Source organism: Mustela erminea, chromosome 2, assembly GCF_009829155.1.
Source record: "Mustela erminea isolate mMusErm1 chromosome 2, mMusErm1.Pri, whole genome shotgun sequence".
NCBI lineage: Eukaryota > Metazoa > Chordata > Mammalia > Carnivora > Mustelidae > Mustela > Mustela erminea.
The window spans coordinates 78,155,847-78,179,179 of record NC_045615.1 but is presented as its reverse complement, the minus strand read 5'-3'; the positions used below and the strand labels follow the sequence as shown (position 1 = coordinate 78,179,179).

Genomic DNA, 23,333 nt, shown 5'->3' with positions numbered 1-23,333 from the left:
ACCTGAGTAGAAGGCAGATGTTTAACCTACTGAGCCACCTGGGTGTTCCAGAGAGCCTTAAGACATGATCAACACCACATTTTTTATTAAGAAGTTTAGGAAGCTGTGATCATCAGGACAATATGGTACAGGCACAAAAACAGACACACAGATCAATGGAACAAAATAAAGAACCCAGAAATGGACCCTCAACTCTATGGTCAATTAATCTTTGACAAAGCAGGAAAAAATATCCAAAGGGAAGAAAAGACAATTTCTTCAACAAATGGTTTTTGGAAAACTGGAAAGAAACATGCAAAAGAATGAAACTAGACCACTTTCTTAAAATCATACACAAAATATATTCAAAATAGATGAAAGCCCTAAACGTGGGACAGGAATCCATCAAAATCCTATAGGAGAACACAGTCAGCAACCACTTTGACCTCAGCCTCAGCAACTTTCTACTGACAGTCTCCACAGGCGAGGGAAACAAAAGTAAAAATGAACTATTGGGATTTCATCGAGATAAAAAGTTTCTGCACAGCAAAGGAAACAATCAACAAAACTAAAAGGCAACCTATGGAATGGGAGAAGATATTTGCAAATGACATATCAAATCAAGGGCTAGTATCCAAAATCTAAAGGGCACTCACCAAATTCAATACCCCAAAACAAAAAAAAAAATCCAGTCAAGAAATGGGCAGAAGACATTCACAGACATTTCTCCAAAGAAGACATACACATGAAAAAATGCTCAAGACCACTCATCATCAGGGAACCTGAAATCAAAACCACAATGAGATACCACCTCACACTGGTCAGAATGGCTAAAATGTAAAACTCAGAAAGCAACAGATGTTAGTGAGGATACAGAGAAAGGGGAACCCTCTTGCACTGTTGGTGGAAATGCAAACTGGTGCAGTCACTGTGGAAAACAGTATGGAGATTCCTCAAAAAGTTAAAAAATAGAGCTACCCTATGACCCAGCATTCCACAACTACATATTTACCCAAAGGATAAAAAATAAGTGATTAGAAAGGACATATGCACCCCAAAGTTTATAGCAGCAATTTCCACAATAGCCAAAATACTGAAAAAGCTGAGCTATCCATCAAGGGATGAATGGGTAAAGAAGTGGTGTATATATATAGATACACGGATATGGGAATACTACTTAGCTATCAAAAAGAATGAAATCATGCCATTTGCAACAACATGGATGGAACTAGAGTGTATTATGCTAAGCAAAATAAGTCAGAGAAAGACAAATACCACATGATTTCATACATATGTGGGATTTAAGAGACAGAACTAATGAACAAATGGGAAGGGAAGGAAAAATAAAATAAGAGAGAAACAGAGAGGGAGGCAAACCATAAGAGACTCTTAACTATAGAGAATAAACTGAGGGTTGCTGGAGGGGAGGTGAATGGGGAGATGGGGTAACTGAGTGTTGAGCATTAAGGAGGACACTTAATATAATGAGCACTGGGTGTTACATGCAACCGATGAATCACTTAATTTTATCCTTGAAACTAATAATACAGTATATGTTAACTAAATCAAATTTTTAAAAAAATCTTTAAAAAAATTTAGGATGCTGTCTTCTAAATTTTTCATACCACGGCACAGACAAGAAAATGGCATTACTGAACATAGGGGCAACAAAGAGTCTACCTAAGGCCAGGGTTGACTGTCCAGAGCTCTAGCTATCCCTGGCACTACAAAGATCCCTCACAGAGTGAATGAACACTAAATCTCAATTCATAAGCTACTTTTTATGCCTAGATTTCAACTAATAACTGGGTTAGATTGGAGGTGAAGCCTGACAAAATACAGGCCAGAATGTTAAATACCTATGAGTTTGAACTTTGAAAATACCCTGAATACAATCTCCTGTTCTCTTCTATTTGCATTCTCAGTGAAACTGCTTTACTTCCACTTAATTCTATGTACTCATAGTTTATTCCCCCCATTTTGGCTTGAGCCATTTCAATAATACATTCATATCACCCAAAATTCTCTAAGCAGAGTTGATCGGATTGCAACCAGGCCAATTATCTGAACTGACATCCACTATTCTCCCCCCAAGGTCATCAATATTACATTAGATGGCTCTACTGTAAATTCATGCACATTGATGAACTGTCCATCTTACAGCAAAAAGATCCAAAAAACCCAAGCATAGCCATATCAGTCTCACCACCACACTACAAGAAAGAATTGAATTCAATCACTGACTCCAAATCCTCATCTCTTATTTATTCCTTAATTGTGGCCAATCTTTCTGCCACCACCAAATTTTTATTACTGTGCAGGGTGGTGTTTTTCAGTGTGGTCAATGTACTATCCACATCAAATTATCTGCAATAACTTGTTAAAAGGTAGATTTGGGGGCTTTTCCAAGATCTGCTCATCACCCTGGAGTGATGCCTCTTCTTAGCGATTAGCTTGGGAAACTGCTATTTTAGCCATTTGTGACAACTGTGGTTTGCCAATTCCAGTGATATTTTTGTAGTTCTCATTCTCCTTGACCTGTAGAGCACCTGAGAATGCCTACCCTATTCTTTGAAATTTCTCTTTCTGCCAACCTCACTCTTCACCCATCTGTTGCTTCCTCTTATTTTTCCAAATGCAAAATATAAGACTTTCTTGGGAATCTAGCCCTAATATTTTTTTCATGCTCAAGAAAAAAGCCAATATCTTTTCTCACAATTTGAGAACTGCCTCTTTGCAAGTGATTCCTAATTTTTTATCCTTAATCTAAAATTTTCTCAAAGGTCTCTATACCTGTATTTCCAATTGCTGAGTATCTCCGCTTGAGATACAAAATGATATTAGGTTCCAACTGACACAAGAGAACAATATGAATATGAATTGTAATGAGTGAAACACAAATATGTTTAAATTCATAATGATACTGAAAAAATTCTCACTGTGAACTTTAAAAAATGATAGGGAACCAACTATTTCAAAAACATAAAGACAGAGAGCCAGTCGAGCCTTTGTGTGCTAACTACACCGCAGGTCATCAAGTCATTTATAAGCAAACATTTCTTTTAACAGAAGCATTCCATCCAATGAGAGAACTTATCAGCTGCAATCTCCAGTGAAATAATGGCACTGGGCAATGATCAACAACTGCTAATACTACAAAAAGAGAAAACCCGCACATTGTGTCTTGTGATGAATGTATACAATACTACCTATATTTTTGCAAAAAAAAAAAAAATTGAACCTCTATTTGAAAGCATCTAGATTTAACTACTTTTTTTATTTTTTTTGGAAATACAGATCACAGAGAAACACACTAAATGACATCATGGAAATGTTAGCAGCAAAAATGAGATCGTGTTTAAGACTCCACTAAGAATGTAGTTTGTTTGTTTGTTTTCCAGGAACTAATTAAAAGAAAAGAAGTGATAGGAAATCTGTAGATCAACAGACATTTAACATACAAAGTCCAACATATGGATATTGGTTTTCATCTTGATTCCAACAATCTATACACCCCTTCAGAGATATTGGGAGAATTACTATTAATTTTTAAGGTGTGCTAACTGGATTGTGGCTATAAAGGTGTGTATGTGTGTATTAAAGAGTTCTCATGTCTCACGGATGTGTATCAAAGCATTTTCAGATGAGAAAGAAACCAAGAAACAGACTCAACTATAGAGAACAAACTGGTGGTTACCAGAGGAAAGTGGGGGGGAATGGGTGAAATAGGAGAGGGGGATTAAGGAGTGCACTTGTTGTGATGAGCACCAAGTGACACACAAAAGTATTAAATCACTATATTGTAAACCTGAAACTAACATTACACTGTGTGTTAACTGGAATTTAAATAAAAACTTGAAAAATAAAACTAAAAAAAAAAATAACTTGTCTGGCATTTTTTCTAACATAATCCAACATATACAAAATAAGACTGCTATGTTTTAATAATTACTGAAGCTGGGTGATGGGTACATGGGGATTTATTTACTATTCTATTTTTTTATGTTTGGAAATTTCCATAATAAATAAACAAAAAAATGTTGTGGAATCGTGCCTTAATGTATGTCACTTTCCTACACAATATCCTTCAAGGTTTCCCATCTGACTACCCAAATGAGAACATCTGCTAGACTCAACCCTCAACTTTCCCATCCAGTGTTCTATACTCTAGCCTCAAACACTGTGACACTTCCCATCTAATCTTTGGATTATTATTTCCAACTTTAATATATCCTCTCTCCTATTTCAGCTTTCTCAATTTTTATCCTTTAATGTTTATCTCAGATAACAGAACATGAGAGCTAAAAGAGGACTTAAATTTAGATTTAACTAGTTTAGTGGCTTTTGAACAATTTTAAAAGTTGAAGTTTAGGGGCGCCTGGGTGGCTCAGTGGGTTAAGCCGCTGCCTTCCGCTCAGGTCATGATCTCGGGGTCCTGGGATCGGGTCCCCGCATCAGGCTCTCTGCTCAGCAGGGAGCCTGCTTCCCTCTCTCTCTCTGCCTGCCTCTCCATCTACTTGTGATTTCTCTCTGTCAAATAAATAAATAAAATCTTTAAAAAAAAAAGTTGAAGTTTAGAAGTCTGAATTTAGAAGTTTGCTTTTCTTCAAGCAAATATCTCATATGACCATAATACATAAAAGAGGCAATAAGCATTGCTGCTTTTCATGTCAGGTAGTCTAGAGTCCTTTTATCAAGCTTCTATCTCTGAACAAAGAATGCCAACAACTAGTATCAATTTGTCTTGCAAAGATATTTTTTAGAATAGGCAAAACAAAACAAAAAAACTACACAGACCTTAACAGAGATTATAAAGACCCAAGCTAAGAGGAATAAAGTCTGAGACAATAATGCTTAAGTCATCTGTGAATGAAACTAAGGAATAGGTTTAAAAGGCTGAAGTATGGAACAAACTCACAATTTCACTGAAGATACATTAGCCTAACTCAAGTATAACCAAACTTTGTCTTTTGATCTAATCACTGTATAAACAAATATAAATGTAAAGCTAAATAATATTTTGTTGATTATCAAATCCCTACTTACCAAAATTATAAATATTAAATCACATTTGGATGGATCTTACACAACACTTGAAAATGGTCAATCTTATTTAAGGCATTTATGATGCCTTTAATCAGAATAACCAATTTATGAAATTATTCTCTAACATGTTTACATTTTTCTGCATATATATATGTGCAGTTTGCATTCATAAACTTCTTGGACATGAGAAATGGTGTTCTTGTTGCTGTTTTTCACTATCACACAAACATGGTGATTGGCAAATATTAGGCACTCATATGTTCATTGAATTAATCAACACATGAGCAAAAATTATTATTTGTATTCCTGGATTCTAATTCTTAACTTAAAAAGAAACAACCTGAGTGAGATACCCAGAAAAAATGTTGAATATATTTGCTAAATAGCTTAAAAGAAAAAACTTTAAAGAAATTTTCTTTTAAACTATAAAAAGGGCTTTATAATGCCTGTAAAAACAAATGTAAAATAGCTGCATATTGACTCAGGTAATAATTTTTCAAAAAAAACCCAAAAAACTCAATATTTTAATATAAATTATTATTTTCAGCAATCTCTGGACACTGCTGTTGCAAGACTCTGGTTTTGAAAGCTGAAAACCACCAAAACTTTTAAAATATATTTACTAGTCAAAGACACCAAAAAACAAAAGATTTTTAATATGACAATGGATTGCCTAAATCACATACTAAATTGCTCTATACAGGGAGATTTCACAATCCAGGAGCCATAGCCATGTTGCTGCAAGTACGATTTCAGCAAAGTTTTAGCTTCTTGATAGGATCCAGACATACACTATAGAAAGAAAAAAAATTGAATTATAGAATAATTCAGAATAAGGCAGAATTTGGCTTATGAAAAGTTAAGTAACCCTAATCTTGCTTAAGTTTGACATTTTAAAAATTAAAATATTTTTGAATTCCTATTTTTCTCATTGTTTTTGAAACTAAACATTTTCCTTTCCAACACTCCTTAAAGACAACTTTTTGAACATTTCTTATTAAAATAATCATACTCATCACAGAAAATTTGAAAAGTAGAGAAAATATAAAGAAGCAAATAAAATCTGTGTATAAGGCACAAATAATAGATAATCACCATCATTTTGGTTTCTTTCGTTTTCTATAAATCAACATATAGATGAACTTTAAAAAAAAGCTTTACTGAAGTATAATTACATACCATAAATGCACTCACAAGTATACAATTTGATGATTTCTAGTAAACTCATAAAGGTATGCAACCATACCACAGTCAAGTTGTAAACCGATTCTATCACCTGCAAAAAAGTTGCACTGTGCCCATCTGCAGTCCAATCTGTATTCCCAGATCCAGCCAGCCATGAATTTATCTGTCTTTAGAGTTTTTCTTTTTCTAGAGATTTCCTAAAAACTGATGGAACACAATATGAACTCTTTTGTGTCAGGCTTCTTTTGATTAGCATAATGCTTTCAGATTCATTCATATTGTTTCATGTATTTGTAGTTTGATCTATTTCATTGCTGATTAGTACTCCATCATATGGATTTATCATACTGTTTATAGATTCACCAACTGATGAACAACTGAATGTTTCCAGTTCTGCACTATTATGAATAATGCTGCTGTAAACATTTATGTAAAAGTCCTCTGTGGATATAAGTTTCTGTTCCTCCTAGACGGACACCAGTGAAAATGCTGGATCACATGGTAACTATATGATTATTTTTGCAAGACAGCCAAATTATTTTCCAAGGAGACCATACTATCTTACATTCTCATTGGCAGTGCAAGAGTTCTCCAGTTTCTCTGCAACAATACCTAGTATATAGTGTTTTGGAGTTTAGTGGATGTATAATATGGTCAACACCTACTGACCGAGGAGATGAGCATCTTTTATATGTGTATTAGCCATTTGTATATATTCTTTGCTACTCTTAAAAACTGGGTTGTTTGCCCTCTCAATATTGATTTTTAAGAGTTCATTATGTATTATTACAGATACAAGATCTTTATCAAAGGTATGATTAGTCCATTTTTTCCTCCAGTCTATGGCTTGAATTTTCATTAATGATGACTTTTGAAAAGCAAGTTTTACATTCTGGAGTCCAAATAATCAATTTTTTCTTTTATAGATTGTGCTTTTGATATCACACCTAAGAAACTGTTTCCTACCCTAAGAATACAAATATTTTTATATCCAATAATTCTTTTCTTTTTTTTTTAAGATTTTATTTATTTATTTGACAGAGAGAGATCACAAGTAGGCAGAGAGGCAGGCTCCCCGCGGAGCAGAGAGCCCGATGCAGGACTCAATCCCAGGACCCTGACATCATGACCTGAGCCGAAGGCAGCGGCTTAACCCACTGAGCCACCCAGGTGCCCCATCCAATAATTTTCTGGTGTTTAATCAACCTTGTATTCTTGGAACAAACCTCCTTTGTCATGGTGTATAATCCTTTCTCTGGGCTGCTGGATTTACTCTGCCAATATCTTAAAAATTTTGCATTTATGTTATGGAAAGATAAAGTTTGTAGCCTTCATTTTTTGTGATGTTTAAATACTGTTTTGGTATCAGGGTTATAGTGACCTCATAAAAATTGGCAAGTGTTCTTCTCCTCTATTTATTAGTTTTTTTAGGATTTGTGTTTCTTTTTTGCATATAGTTTGATAGAATTCACCAGTAAAGCTGTATCTGCACTCTGCTTTTCTTTAGGGAAAGAATTTTATTTTTAATTCCAGTTAACGTACAGTGTTTTATTAGTTTCAAATACACAATACAGCAATTCAACAATTCCATACATTACTTGGTGCTCAACATACGGGCACTCCTTAATCTTCATCTATTAACCCATACCCTCCACACCCTCTGGTAACCATCAGTTTGTTACTTATAATTGAGTCTCTTTCTTGGTTTGTCTTTTTAGAGAAAGAATTTTAATTAATAATTCAACTACTTTATTTCAATCTGGATATTTTCTTTAGTCACATTTTATAATTGTATCTCTCTAGGAATGTGTTCATCTAACTTGTCTAATTTTTTTGAAAAAAACGTTGTTTATATTGGATGCCTGGATGGCTCAGTGAGTTAAGTGTCCACCTTCGGCTCAGGACATGATCCCAGGGTCCTAGAATCAAGTCCTGCATCTCACTCCTTGTTCAGCAGGGTGCCTGCTTCTCTCCCTCTGCCTGCCACTTCCCCTGCTTGTGTTCTCTTCTGACAAATAAATAAAATCTTTTTTAAAAAGTTCATAATATTATCTTATAATTATTTTAGCTCTTATAATTATTTTAGCTCTTTGGGGTCTGTAGTAAGGACTCATCTTTCATTCCAAATTTTGATTGCTTGTATTATCTCTTACTATTTTATCAGGGTTATCAATGTTGGTTTATTTTCAATTCAAAAAAATTTTCAATTTTTTTCTATTTTCTATTTTTATTTTTTCTGTTTTCTAGAAATTTCTATACCATTTTATATTATTCCCTCTCTACTTTTAATTTGCTCTTCTTCTAACATCTCATGGTGGAACTCAAATAACTGATTTTTACAATTCCCTTCTTTCCTAATATAAGTGAATAAAGTTATAAATTTCTAACCACTCCTTCGGTTACATTCCACAAATTTTAATATGTTGTATTTTCATTCAGTTGATTTTTGATTGATTCAGAAGATTTTTTTTTTAATTTGCTTATAATTTCTTCTTTGACTTACAGGTTATTCAGAAGTTAAGCTGCTAATTCTCAAATGGTTAATTCCCAGATTTCATTCCACTGCTGATTTCTACTGAGACTTGCTTTATTGCCAATACTGGAGAATGTTCCAAGTGTACTTGAAAATAAAGTATATTCGGTTATGCAGTGTTTAATACAGGCCAGTACAGGCACTGATATTTAAGCCTTTTATATTCTTCTTTTCTGTCTAGTTGTTTTATCAACTGCTGAAATAAGACTATTAAAACCTCCTACATAATTGAAGGGCATTAGGAGAAGGGAAAAATGAAGGGAAGGTAGAAATCAAACGGGGAGAAGAACCATGAGAGACTGTGGACTCCAAGAAACAAACTCTGTTTTAGAATGGGAGTGTGCGTGATGGGTGAACCTGGTGATGAGTATTAAGGATAGCATTGATTGCATGGAGCACTGATATTATACATAAGCAATGAATCATGGAACACTACATCATAAACTAATGAGGTACTGTATGGTAACTAACATAACACAATAAAAAAATTAAAAAGTACATTTTTCTGGGAAAAAAGACCTCCTCCTGTAATTGTTTGTAGAATTATCTATTTCACCTTTCAATTCTGTCAGTTTTGGCTTATGTATTTTTGGGTTCTGTTGTTGCCAAGGCATGCAATTATTATATAACTATTTGTTATATGTTTCAATGCATTAGCCTTTTTACTACTATAAAACATCACTCATTGTCTTATATTTCTCAACATATATTTGATATTAATATAAACACTTCAGCTCTCTTTATTGCTACAGTTTACATGTGTTTTTTTCATTTTTTAGTTTCAACTTATTTGTGTTTTTGAATTTCATGTGTTTCCTGCAGACAGCACAGAGTTGAATCTTGCCCTTTTTTTTTTTTTTAACCCACTCTGATGACCTCTGCCTTTTCTCTGGAGCATTTAGTTTAATAGAACCTAATGTGATTATTGATAAAGTGGATTTATGTCTTCCATTTCACTGTTTTCCAAGTCCCATGTCTTTTATTTTTCTGCTTCCTCATTATTGCCTTCTAGTTTTTTCAAAAATGAATTTTAATATACAATACAATAACACCCAGTGGTCAACATAAGTGCCCTCCTTAATACCCACTACCCATTTAGCCCATTCCTCTGCTGACCTCTCATCCAGCAATCCTCAGTTTGTTCTCTGTAGTTAAGAATCTTTTATGGTTTGCTTCCCTTTTCTTCCCCTTCCCTTTGTTTCTTAAATTCCACATATAAGTGAAATCATATATTTCCTTCTTATTTTGCTTAGCATAATACAATCTAGCTCCATCCACATTGCTGCAAATGACAGGATTTCATTCTTTTTGATGACTGAATAATATTCCATTATATATCTATCTATCTATCTATCTATCTATATACACACACACACACACACAAACACACCATCTTCTTTATCCATTCATCAGTCAATGGGCATTTGGGCTCTTCCCATAATTTGACTATTGTTGATAATGCTGCTGTAAATATCAGGGTATATGTGCCCCTTGAACCAGTATTTTTGATCCTTTGGGTAAATACCTAGTAGTACAATTGTTGGATCATAGGGTAGTTCTATTTTTAACTTTCTGAGGAACCTCTATACTGTTTTTCAAAGTGGCTGCACAGTTTGCATTTCCAACAGTGTAGAGGGCTTCCTTTCTCCACACCAACATCTCTTGTTTCCTGTATTGTTATTTTAGCCATTCTGACAGGGCTGGGGTGGTATCTCATTGTGGCTTTGATTTCCCTAATAATGAGTGATGCTGAACATCTTTTCATGTATCCATTGGCCATCTGGATGTCTTCTTTGGAAAAGTGTCTATTGCTGTCTTCTGTCCCATTTCTTGACTGGATTTTTTTGGGTTTTGGGGGATTGCTGAGTTTGATAAGTTCTTTATAGATTTTGGGTATTAACATCTGATATGTCATTTGCAAATATCTTCTCCCATTCTGTAAACTGCTTTTTGGTTGATTGTTTCCTTCACTGTGCAGTTTTTAATCTTGATGAAGTCGCAATAGTTCACTTTTGCTTTTGTTTCCCTTGCCTCTTGACAAAGCTCTAGTAGGAAGTTGCCATGGCCAATGTCAAAGAGGTTGCTGCCTGTGTTCTCCTCTAGGATTTTGATGGTTTCCTGTATCACTTTTAGGTCTTTCATCCATTTTGAATTTATTTTTGTGTATGGTTTTAAAGGTGCTCCAATATTGCCAACACCATTTGTTCAAGAGACTTCTTTCCTTACTGTTTCTTGCTTTGTCAAAGATCAGTTGACCATTTCTGGGTTTTCTATTCTGTTCCACTGATCTATCTATCTGTTTTTGTGTCAGTACCAAACTGTCTTGATGACTACAGCTTCGTAATATAGCTTGAAGTCTGTAATTCTGATGCCTCCAGCTGCTTCTTTTTCAATACTGCTTTGACTATTTGGGGTCTTCTGTGGTTCCATACAAACCTTAGGTTTGTTCGTTCCAATTCTGTGAACTGGTGGTATTTTGATAAGGATTGTACTAACTGTGTAGATTGCTTTGGATAATATAGACATTTTAACAATATTTTTTTCCTCCAATCCATAAGCACATCAATTCACTGTATTCTTTTCTAACAGATTTGTTAAGATATAATTCATATATCATAAAATTCATCCTTTTAAAGTATACAATAAATAAATGGTTTCTAGTATATTCACAGAGTTTTATAACCACTACCAGTAATTCCAGAATTTTTCATCACTCCAAAACCAAATCCTATACCCATTAGCAGTCAATCTTCATTCTCTCCTCCCCCCAGCTCCTGGAAACCACTAATCTACTTTCTATCTTTATGAATTTGCCTATTCTAGACACTTCATATAAATGAAATCATATTATCTGTAGCCTTTTGTCTGGCTTCTTTCCCTTAACATAATGTTTTCAAGGTTGACCCATGTTGTAGAATGTACCAATACTTCATTTTCTCTTTTATGGATGATTAAAGATATATGCCACATTTTGTTTATCCATTCATCACCTGATGAACATTTGGGTTGTTTCCACCTTTTGTGAATATGAATACAGCTGCTACAAACAGTCATTTACAATTTTGGTGTGAATATGTGTTTCCAATTTTCTTAATAATATACCTAGGAGGGGAATTCCTGGGTTACATGATAACTCTATATTTAATTTTTTTAAAGTTTATTTTTAGTAATCTCTACATCCAATGTGGGGCTCAAACTCACAACCCTCAAGATGAAGAGTCACATGCTCGTCCAACTGAGCCAGCCAGGCACCTCTCAATATTTAACTTTTGAGGAACTGTTGAATTGTTTCCCAAAGAGTCTGCATTATTTTACATTCCTACCGGCAATGGTGATGGTTTTGATTTCCTTACATCCTTGCCAACATTTAATATCTTTATATATCCTAGTATGTGTAAAGTAGCAAATCACTGTTGTTTTTATTTGTATTTCCCTAATGATTAATGATGTTGAACATCTTTTTATATTCTTATTGGTCATTTATTTTACTTATAGAAATGTCTATTCAAATTCGTTGGTCATTTTTAAAACTAGGTCATGTATCTATTATTGAGTTGCAAGAGTTTTTATTTATTCTGGATACAAGTCCCTTAACAGATATGTAATTTGCACATTATTTTTTCATAGTATGTAGCTTGCCTTTTCATTTTCTTAATTTTTGAAATGCAAAAGTTGTTACTGTAATAAAGTCTAAAATACCTTTGTTTTTCTCTTTTGGATTGTATTTTTGGTATCAGATCTAAGAAACCTTTCTCTAAGAAAACACACATTTTCTTCTTTTTTTTAATTTTTTATTTATTTTCAGCATAACAGTATTCATTATTTTTTCACCACACCCAGTGCTCCATGCAATCCATGCCCTCTATAATACCTACCACCTGGTACCCCAATCTCCCACCCCCCTTCCACTTCAAACCCCTCAGATTGTTTTTTAGAGTCCATAGTCTCTCATGGTTCACATCCCCTTACAATTTACCCCAACTCCCTTCTCCTAACTCCCCATGTCCTCCATGCTATTTGTTATGATCCACAAATAAGTGGGACCATTCTTCTATGTTTTCACCTAAGATTTTTACAGTTTTAACTCTTATATAGGTCTATCATCCATTTTGAGTTAATTTTTGTACAGGGTATGAGGTAGAGGTCTAAGTTTATTCTTTTCCCTGTGGATATCAAGTTGTCCTAAGACTATTTGTTGAAAAAACTATTTCTTGCCACTGAATTAGCTTGGTATTCTTCTTAAAAATCAACTGTCCATAAGTGTTAGGGTTTCTTTCTATTTTTTTTTCAATATTTTATTTATTTATTAGAGAGAGAGAGATCACAGGTAGGCAGATAAAGAGGGGGAAGCAGGCTCCCTCCTGAGCAGAGATCCTGATATGGGGCTCAATCCTAGGACCCTGAGATCATGACCTGAGCTGAAGCAGAGACTTAACCCACTGAGCCACCCAGGTGCCCCGTTAAGGTTTATTTCTTAACTATCAATTATATCTTATTGAGCTATATGTTTATCCTTATGCCAGTATTACAGTGTCTTGATTACTGTGGCTCTATGGTAAGATTTGAAATCAGAAGTGTGAATAATCCAATTATATTCTTCTTATTCAAGACTGTTCTGGCTATTTTAGGGTGTCCTCCATCGTTGCTGAAATCAACCTTTAGATGTACTGCCCTACTGTTAATAACCACAAATAGTACTAAAACACTGTGGTTTTTATTTGTATTCCCTAATGATTAATGATGGGATTAATCTTTGTTTTGGTCTCAAGCAGTTTGAATAGAACATATCTAGATCTTTTTAAATAATGTTCTAAAACTCCATTATGATTAATATACAGTGTTATATTACTTTCAGGTATGCAATATGATTCAATACATTACTCAGTGCTCATCACAGTAAATGTATTCTTAATGCTCTTCATTTATTTTACCCACCCCTCAGCCACGTCTCTTCTGGCAACCACCAGTTTGTACTCTATACTTAAAGGTCTTTTATCTTCATTGGTTTCTTAAATTCCACATATGAGTGAAATCATAAGGTATTTGTCTTTCTCTAATGGATGGATCTAGCAGGTATGGATCTTTTCAAATTTTTTTCTTTTCTTGGGGATTTGCTGAGTTTCTTCAATCTGTTAATGTTTTTCATCCAGTTGGATGACTGATTTTTTTCAGTCATTGTTTCTTTTTTTTCCTGTTTGTCTCCCTCCTTTCCATCTGAGATTCCTAATACACACCTGTTGGTGTGCTTAATATTGTTCCACAAATCTTTGAGGCTCTGCTTATTTTTCTTCAATCTGTTTTCATTCGGTCTTTAAAAAATAACTATTGATTTATCTTCAAAGTTCACTGATTTTTATCTGCCATCTGAAATGTGCTGTTGAGCCCATCTAAAGAATGTCACTTGTTAAATATTGTTTTGATTCTAAAATTTTCATTTGGTTTTCTTTTTTGTAGTTTGTTTCTCTACTGAGATTGCCAATTTGTTGGGGCCCCTGGATCGCTCAGTCAATAAGTGGCTGCCTTAGGCTCAGGTCATGATCCCAGGGTCCTGGGATTGATCCCCACATCTGGCTCCTTGCTTGGCGGGGAGCCTGCCTTCTCCCACGCCCTCTGCCTGCCTGAAGTTCCCCCTGCTTGTGTGCACGCTCGCTCTGTTAAAAAAAAAAAAATCAATGAAATCCTTTAAAAAAAAAGAGATTGCCTATTTTTTGATACACTTATATTTTCTTTTAATTCTCTGAACATATTATAATAGCTACTTTGAAGTCTTAGCTATATTTAACATTTGGACCCACTTAGAACCAGTTGACTATTATTTTTTCCTGAGAATAGATTTCACCCTTCTGTTTTTTACATATCCCATATTTTTTGGTTAAAACTTAAACTTTATAGACAACATACTGTAGAAACTCTGGATGTGGTTTTATTTTTTTCTGAAGTTTTTTATTTTTAAATTAGTTTGCTTAAATTGTGAGATCTGTTTTCTCCATGGGGTGCAGCTGCTATTGTCCCTTCCCAGTTTTTTTATTAACTTATTTTTATATTTTAGCCTGGTTTACTAATAGTTATGCTATACCTGCACAGCTTAATGATAAATGATTTCAGTAGACACTGCTCAAACACCTTAAGCTTATAAGGCATCTACCTTCTCATCAATTTGTGTGTGTATTGGTGGGGGAGGTTGTGTACATAGTCCTTCCACCCTATCCATGACTTTGCTTTCCCTTGGTTCCGACACCATAGTCAACCACAGTCTGGATCCCTCTTATGATGTATGAGGAGGTCAATAGTTAACCTCACACTATGTCACAATGCCCACATCACTCACTTCACTTCATCTCATCAAATAAGCATTTTATCATTTCATTTCATCACAAGAAAAGGAAAGTTGAGTCTAGTATGACAAGACTTTTTGAGAAAGAGATCATGTATCTTTTATTACAACACACTGTTGAAATTGTTCTATTTAAATCATTGTTGTTAATCTCTTGTGCCTAATTTATAAATCAAACTTTATCAGAGATATGTATATATAAGAAACAACAGTAGATATAGGATTCAGTATTACCTGTAGTTTCAGGCAGCCGCTGGGGTTCTTGATAGTATCCCCAAGGATAAGGAGGGACTATTGGATTTAATGTTGCAGCCAGTTCTCTTTTACAGTTTCACTCTTTACTGGGTTCTCTAGGGTCTTCCCTGTACAAGTGTAGGTTCTCATTCAGCCAAGGATATATGGAGAATTTATCTCAGCCCTTCCATGGCTCTTTCATTTTTAAAATTACCTAAGTAAGTTACTAGTTGGTTCATCACTTGCCCCAACAAAGACTGCAACCTGGGGGCAGCAAAATTATTATTTTCCCCATTTGTTTCCTACTAGGTTTGGCACTTTTAGCTGACAAAGCTTCCAGTTTTTACCCTCTGCCCCAAATCAAGTCTACCCTCAAGCAGCAAAACTACTACCATCCTCACTCTAGTAAAAACTATAGTTCTTGCCATTTAAACAAGCAGAGATGAGGGAGAAAGAACAGGAACAGCCCTTGGATGAAGGTACCACAAACTCCAGCTGTTCTTATCCAAAGCCTGAGCTGTTTTTCAATAATACACACTTCTGTCTTCAATTTCCAGAGTTGTGAAAGGTGGTTTTTTGACAATTTTGTCCAGTTTTTATACTTGCTTTTCTAAATAGGATCTGTGACTTCATGCCACCAAAGACAGAAATTGCCTAGATAAGCTTTTATTACTTAAAAATGTATGTACATACCCACAAATCTCTAGTAAATTGTTTCACAGGTTGGGAATATACAGTCTGAGCATTAAGATATTGTTGAAATTAAGAGACTTTCATACAATACCAGATTACTGACTGAAACTAAATTTAGGTTATCAGAAACAATTTGTATTTAATAACTTGATGTCTTGTACATGTCATATTATAACATGGTTCATCTCAGACTACACCAAACAAAAAAAAACACAGCCAGTATAATATTCTAAAATATATGCATACATAAACATATATATATATATGCAAAACACAAGAAACTGAAATAACATGCTTATAGGATTAAAGGCATCATAATTTGAATAGTAGGAAGAATTACAAGTACTATTTTTCCTCTGTATTTAGAAAAACTGCCAAATTCTGTAAATATGAATTGTGTTTGTAATACTAAAAAAATAAATATTTTTAAAGACAGAAAAAGGCTACATACATCACCTACTTAATCAGGCCGAAGTCATACACTGAAATTAAAGCAGTTTCACATCTTTAAAATAGGAAAATTAATTTATATGGAAATCATATTGTATTATTTTCGAATACTTCTAAAGTTAAAAAGTTAATATATACAGAAAAAATTTTATCCTTTTGTTTCTCTGGGTATGAAAGCAGGTTTTGATAAAATATCGTCAAAATAAGTACACACCATACTAAAGAGGCTACTGTAGGTGGCAACATTCATTTACATATTCAATTTCTGGCATATTCATTTAAAAATTAATTCTACCAGTACATGGAAGTATCTTATATTTAATTAACTATTTCAAGCAACTTCTCCTATAGCTCATTATCATAAAAGTACATTTTTGTTATCTTAAATATTATTTCTATAATCAAATTCATTCCTTTAAGGACTTACCTTTGCTGCATGATATGTACTAGCTTCAAGTAAATCTTCTTTTTTAGCTTCTTTGGCAAGGAGGTTAAATCGACTTAACATTGCAGCTTTACAAAGCCGACTTGCCATTGACACACCACTTTTAAATGGGGAACTAAAGTAGAAAGGAATGAAACATCCACTAATTATTATTCAAGAATTTATGTTGACAATTGTAGAGATTAAAATCAACACAGAATCTACAAATACTTCTCTAAACTATATACAATGAAGATAGTGATTTTTACACAAAACTCTTCAAATATTTACTTTCTTTTATTAACTTACAGCTTAAATTATTATAGTGTTGCATTAAAAATTAAAGATGGTGGATACTGGAACAGTTTATTGTTTGAAGCAAAATTAATCTATGTTGATCCAAATAAGGAGAGTGGTTGTAGCAGAATTGACTGGAAAAAAGGCACAGAAATATTTTCTGCAATGATGAAAATGTCCTATATTTTAATGGGGTGATGGTTATACAGGTGTATACATATATCAAAAATCATTAACTATATAGTACATTTCACTGTATGTAAATTTGAACTTACTATATATATATTTATATATATATTTATGAACTTCCTTCCACCTATGTATACATATGTGCATGAAGATATTTTTTGTTTCTAATAAAAGTGGATCCATAGACCATGAAATTTTTTGCTATAACTCTCTCTTCATTATATCTTATTAGTTGTTCTTGTATTCACAAAAATTGTCCAAATCCTTCACTCACCCCCATACTTTATTTTTTATTGTGTTATGTTAGTCACCATACAGTACACCATCAGTTTTTGATGTAGTGTTCCAAGATTGTTTATGAGTAACATCCAGTGCTCCATACAATATGTGTCCTCCTTAATACCCACCATGAAGCTCACCACCTGTCAAAATCCTCAGTTTGTTTCTGAGTCCACAGTCTCTCATGGTTCATCTCCCCCTTCAAATATCTCCTCCCTTCTCTTTGTCCTTCCTTCTCTAATGTCCTCCATGTTATTCCTTATGTTCCACAAGCAAAACTATATGATAATTTACTTTCTCTGCTTGACTTATTTCACTCAGCATAATCTCGCCCACTCCCATCCATGTTGATGCAAAAGTTGGGTATTCATCCTTTCTGATGGATGAGTAATATTGCATTATATGTATATATGGACCACATCTTCTTTAGCCATTTATCTGTTGGAGGGCATCTTGTTTCTTTCCACAGTTTGGATATTGTGGATATTGCTGCTGTGAAAATTGGGGTACATATGGCCCCTCTTTTCACTATATCTGTATCTTCAGGGTAAATCCCCAGTAGTGCAAATGCAGGGTCATAAGGTAACTCTATTTTTCATTTTTTGAGGAATCTCCTCACTGTTCAAAGTGGCTGCACCAACCTGCATTCCCACCAACAGTGTAAGAGGATTCCCCTTTCTCCACATGCTTTCCAACATTTGTTGCTTCTTGCCTTGTTAATTTTTGACATTCTGACAGTGTAAGGTAATAATTCAATGTGGTTTTGATCTGAATTTCCCTGATGGCTAATGATGATGAACATTTTTTCATGTGTCTGTTAGCCATTTTTATGTCTTCATTGGAGAAGTGTCTGCTCACTTCTGCGCGGCAAAGGAAACCGTCAACAAAACAAAGGGGTAACCCAAGGAATGGGAGAAGATACTCATGAATGACACTAGAGACAACGGGTTGGACATCCAAGATCTACAAAGAACTTCTCAAACTCAACATTACTCCACAGTCTTTATAATATGACTTTTCACATTCTCTTTTCAGTAACTTGTGGTTGATTTCCATTCCCCCTGAATTTGGGCTAGCTTTGTGACTTATTTTAGTAAATGGAATAGAGGATGTGTCAGTTCTGAGCCTGCGCCTCATAGGTTTGTGTGCATTCTCAGGGAATGCCAAATGAGCCAGCTGGGACTAGTCTACAAAATGGTGAGAGAACACATGGACCACAGCCCTGTCATAAGTTGAATTTCAGTTAACCTAGAGTTAACCCCAGATGAATGAGAGAGCACAATAAAATCCAACTCAGTTGACCTAAAAACTTGTCATCAGTAATAAATGGTTATTTTTTAAAAAATTTTAATTTGGCAGAGAGACAGAGAGAAAACACAAGCAGGGGGAGTAGAAGATGGAGAAGCAGGCTTCCCACAGAGCAGGGAGCCTGATGTGTGGCTTGATTCTAGAACCCTGGGATCATGACGAGATCTGAAGGCAGATGCTTAACTGACTAAGCCACACAGGCACCCCATAAATGGTTATTTTAAGTCACTAAGTTTTGAGGTAGTTTTATATACAAAAATAGTTAACATATGAGCCTGTGTATAAAATATATTGATCTCTCTATTAATATTTTCACCATGATACCTTTTGTTGTCATTTTCCCAATGATTCTCCTGGGCTTTTCAGGTACAATATGATACCATATGCAAAGAATGGTAATTTTACCTCCTCCCTTCCAATATTTTATAATCTCTCATTTCTTTCTCTTATCCAAATGCTTTAAAAAATATTAACAATAGTAAACAATCGTGTCTTGTTCTGGATATTATCATCAATCATGATGATCCTTTGACTAATAAACACACATTTTTTAAAAATTTATTTTTTTTCACTTTTATTTATTATTTATTAAGTAACCTCTACCCCCCAACATGGGGCTTGAACTCACAACCCTCAGATAGAGAGTCTCATGCTCCACTGACTAAGCCAGCCAGGTATTCCCCCAACTTTCTCTTCAATACCTCTTATTTTAAAACCACTTTTGCATCTTTTCTTCCTGGACTATATTTGTTGAATTTGTCTTTTTTTTCCCCTTTTGTTATCTTTTTTTTTTTTAATTTTTTATTTTTTATAAACGTATAATATATTTTTATCCCCAGGGGCTGTCTGTGAATCGCCAGGTTTACACACTTCACAGCACTCACCATAGCACATACCCTTCCCAATGTCCATAACCCTACCAACCCTCTCTCTACTCCCCTCCCCCAGGCAACCCTCAGTTTGTTTTGTAAACACACATTTTTATCCTTAACAAAAGTATTGAACAATTTCCTTTTTATTATCTTTACTTAGACTAGCTGAAGTGCTATATTATATGCTTTCTTAGAATTTTGAGCCATGAATGTGTGGTATCTCTAGATCAATTAATAAGATAATTTTAATAAGAATTCCTAATCTGGTATTATTTCTATTATGTTACTATCCTCAGTCTTACAAAAAATACCAATTGGTATTATTGTATAAATATATATTTTTTTAATGTACTGCTACATTCTGCTTCCTAATATTTTATCGAGATATTTTGCTTGGATATAAAACAAAGTTTCATGTATAACTTTTGTGGAGAGAGGGAAGCAATGTTCTATCAGATTTAAGTAGCAGTGTTATACCTGCTCCATAAAAAGATTTTAATGTTTTAAATCTTAGATAACACTGGAAATTTCTGCTATTTAAAAGTTTCAAAATTCCTCTGAACCTCCTCAGAATGGTACTTTGAGAATAGTTACAGAATAGTTAGAGTGCCATCTTGATAACTTTCTTAAGAAAATAATCTGTTTAGGTTTTCCCCTCATTTGTACCATTATGGAAATAATTTTTCCTAGAAATGTATGTATTTCATAAGGTTTTTAAAGGTACATGGTTGAGCAAATAAGCTTTTATGATTATCTTAATCTTCTATTTGTTAATTACTACCTTATTATTTATTAAATATGAGATTAGCTAGTGACATTTTCCCACAGAATCAGATTTTTATTACTTCTAACTTTTCGTTATTTAGCTCTTTAAATTATATTTCAAGTTTTGCTGATTTCTACATTCTCCTAAGTTTATTTCCACTATCTCTTGATCTAAGCATCTGAAGAACTGGCTTTTCCATTCAGCTTTGCTTTAGCTGTATATATCTTATAAGTTCTGACATGAAATGCTTTCAAAATTCTTGCTTTCTAAATATCCGCAGTTTCATTTTATATTTCCTCTTTAGAGCCAAAAGTTAGAGGACTTTTATCCCCAATGAAAGAAATTCCTAGTATACTGATTTTCTTCTTTGGAGACTTAACTAGATCAAAATCAGAAAATACTATCTACATTGCTTCTAACCTTAACTTAAATTCAAGTTAGTTAACATACAGTGTATTATTAGTTTCAGGGTAGAGTTTGGTAATTCATCAGCTGTTTATGACACCCAGAGCTCATTACATCACGTGCCCACCTTAATGTCCATCACCTAGTTACCCCATTTCCCTACCCACTTCCCCTCCAGCAACCCTTAGTTTGTTTCCAACAGTTGAGAGTCTCTTATGGTTTGCCTGTTTTTATCTTATTTTTCCTTCTCTTTTTCTATGCTGTTGTTTCTTAAATTCCATGAGTGAAATCATATTGGTATTTGTCTTTCTCTGATTCTGCTTAGCATAATACACTCTAGTTCCATCCACGTTATTGCAAATGGCATGGTTTCATTTTTTTTGATAGCTTAGTAATATTTCTGTGTGTGTATGCGTAACTCTCACATCTTCTTCATGGATTCATTTCCTGATAGACATCTGGGTTCTTTCCATAGTTTGGCTAGAATGGAAATTGCTGTTATAACTTTGGGGTGCATGTGCCCCTTTAAATCGCTATTTTTGTGTCCTTTGGATAAATACTTAGTAGTGCAATGCTGGGTCACAGGGTAGCTCTATTTTTTAACTTTTTGAGGAATCTCCATACTGTTTTCCACAGTGACTGCACCAGTTTGCATTCCTACCAACAGAGTAAGAGGATTTCCCTTTCTCCATATCCTCACAACATCCACTGTTGCCTGAGTTTTTCATTTTAGCCATTATGTGGTTTTGATTTCTATTTCCCTGATGATGAGTGGTCTTGAGCATTTTTTCATGTGTCTGTTAGCCATTTGTATGTCTTCTTTGGAGAAATGTCTGTGAATGTCTTCTGCCCATTTCTTGACTGGATTTTTTGGGTTGGGGATGTTGAATTTGTTGAGTTCTTTATAGATTTTGGATACTAGCCCTTGATCTGTCATTTGCAAATATCATCTCCCATTCCAGGCTGCCTTTTTGGTTTGTTTCCTTTGCTGTCCAGGAGCTTTTTATCTCAATGAAATCCCAATAGTTCATTTTTACTTTTGTTTCCCTTGCCTATGGAGACTGTCAGTAGAAAGTTGCTGAGGCTGAGGTCAAAGAGGTGGCTATCTGTGTTCTCCTCTAGGATTTCAATGGATTCCTGTCTCATATTTAAGGCTTTCATCTATTTTGAATTTATTTTTTATATACGGTTTTAAGAAAGTGGTCTAGTATAATTCTTCTGCATGTTTCTATCCAGTTCTCCCAAAGCCATTTGTTAAGGAAATGGTCTTTTTTTCCCTTTAGATATTCTTTCCTGATTTGTTGAAAATTAGCTGGCTGACTATAGAGTTGAGGGTCTACCTCTGGGTTCTAACACATTGCTTCTAACTTCTAGAATTTGAGATTCTCTTTGTGTCCTAAAATAGGATCAGTTTTTTTCAATATTCTATAGGTTCTGTATTTTATGTTTTTATGGTGTAGAGTTTTGTGTAAGTTAATCAAATCTACCTTTTTTTATTTAAAACCACTATATCCTTCCTTATTGTGTTGTCTATCTGATCATGAACTTAAAGGTCAATTACTGTCTCAACTAGTAGTGGATTTCTAGTTTTCCTCCTCTTCTGTAACGTATGCTTTATGAATGTTGATACTATGCTATTTGTTGAATAGATAACCATAACTATTCTTTCTTCCTTGTGAATTACACATTTTAATAATAGTTTCCTCTGCCTTATGTAATGCTTTGGAGCTTAACAATGTCTTGTCTAATATTTAGATCACATCTGCTCTTTTCATTTGTACCATTTAGCTATAATAAGCTAATTAAGCTCATTTTACATTAATTTCAGCTTTGTTATGCTCATATTTTATCTGCTCTCAGTAAAAGACTTTTTAATGTATCAAAGAATTGTTTTGTCTGTGTATAGTTTGTTCATTAACAGCTGATTCAAGGTAAGAATAGTGTAGTTCACACTAGCTGAAGTAATCAATAGTATGCCTAAGTTCATAATGAGAAACATTTGTATGTAGTCTTAGTTTAAACCCATCTTTCAGAAAGAAAGCAGTTTAGGCATTTAAAATTTTAACATTATTTATTACCTCATTATAACTGTATGGTCACACTAAAAGTAGTTTTAGTTTTACTTGATAACCAATGGCAAGGATGTTATAAAGAAATGTCTAAAAGGCATAGTATATTATGGTTACTGACAAGGGATTTGGAAATAAAATGTCCAGATATCAATCCCAGGTGTGTTACTATTTGGGAGACTTTAAAAAAGATACTAAACCTAGCTTGAATCAATTTATCTGTAAAAGAGCAACACTACCACCTAATCTAGAGTTATTGTAAGCATAAAC

General features: G+C 34.1%; 1 protein-coding gene across 4 annotated transcripts in view; it reads right to left on the bottom strand.

The window, feature by feature from the left end:
- Positions 1-23,333, bottom strand: part of ADAD1 (adenosine deaminase domain containing 1) — a 110,420-nt gene that overhangs the window by 45,701 nt on the left and 41,386 nt on the right. For 3 of the 4 annotated variants that reach the window (XM_032333331.1, XM_032333330.1, XM_032333332.1), the window contains exons 11-12: positions 16,882-17,014; positions 5,712-5,817 (exon numbers count right to left, since the gene is read on the bottom strand). In XM_032333331.1, the coding sequence (XP_032189222.1) occupies positions 5,712-5,817; positions 16,882-17,014 (239 nt within the window). Of the gene's footprint in view, positions 1-5,656; positions 5,818-16,881; positions 17,015-23,333 lie in introns of those variants that run through there. The other variant, XM_032333333.1, reaches the window with a different exon arrangement.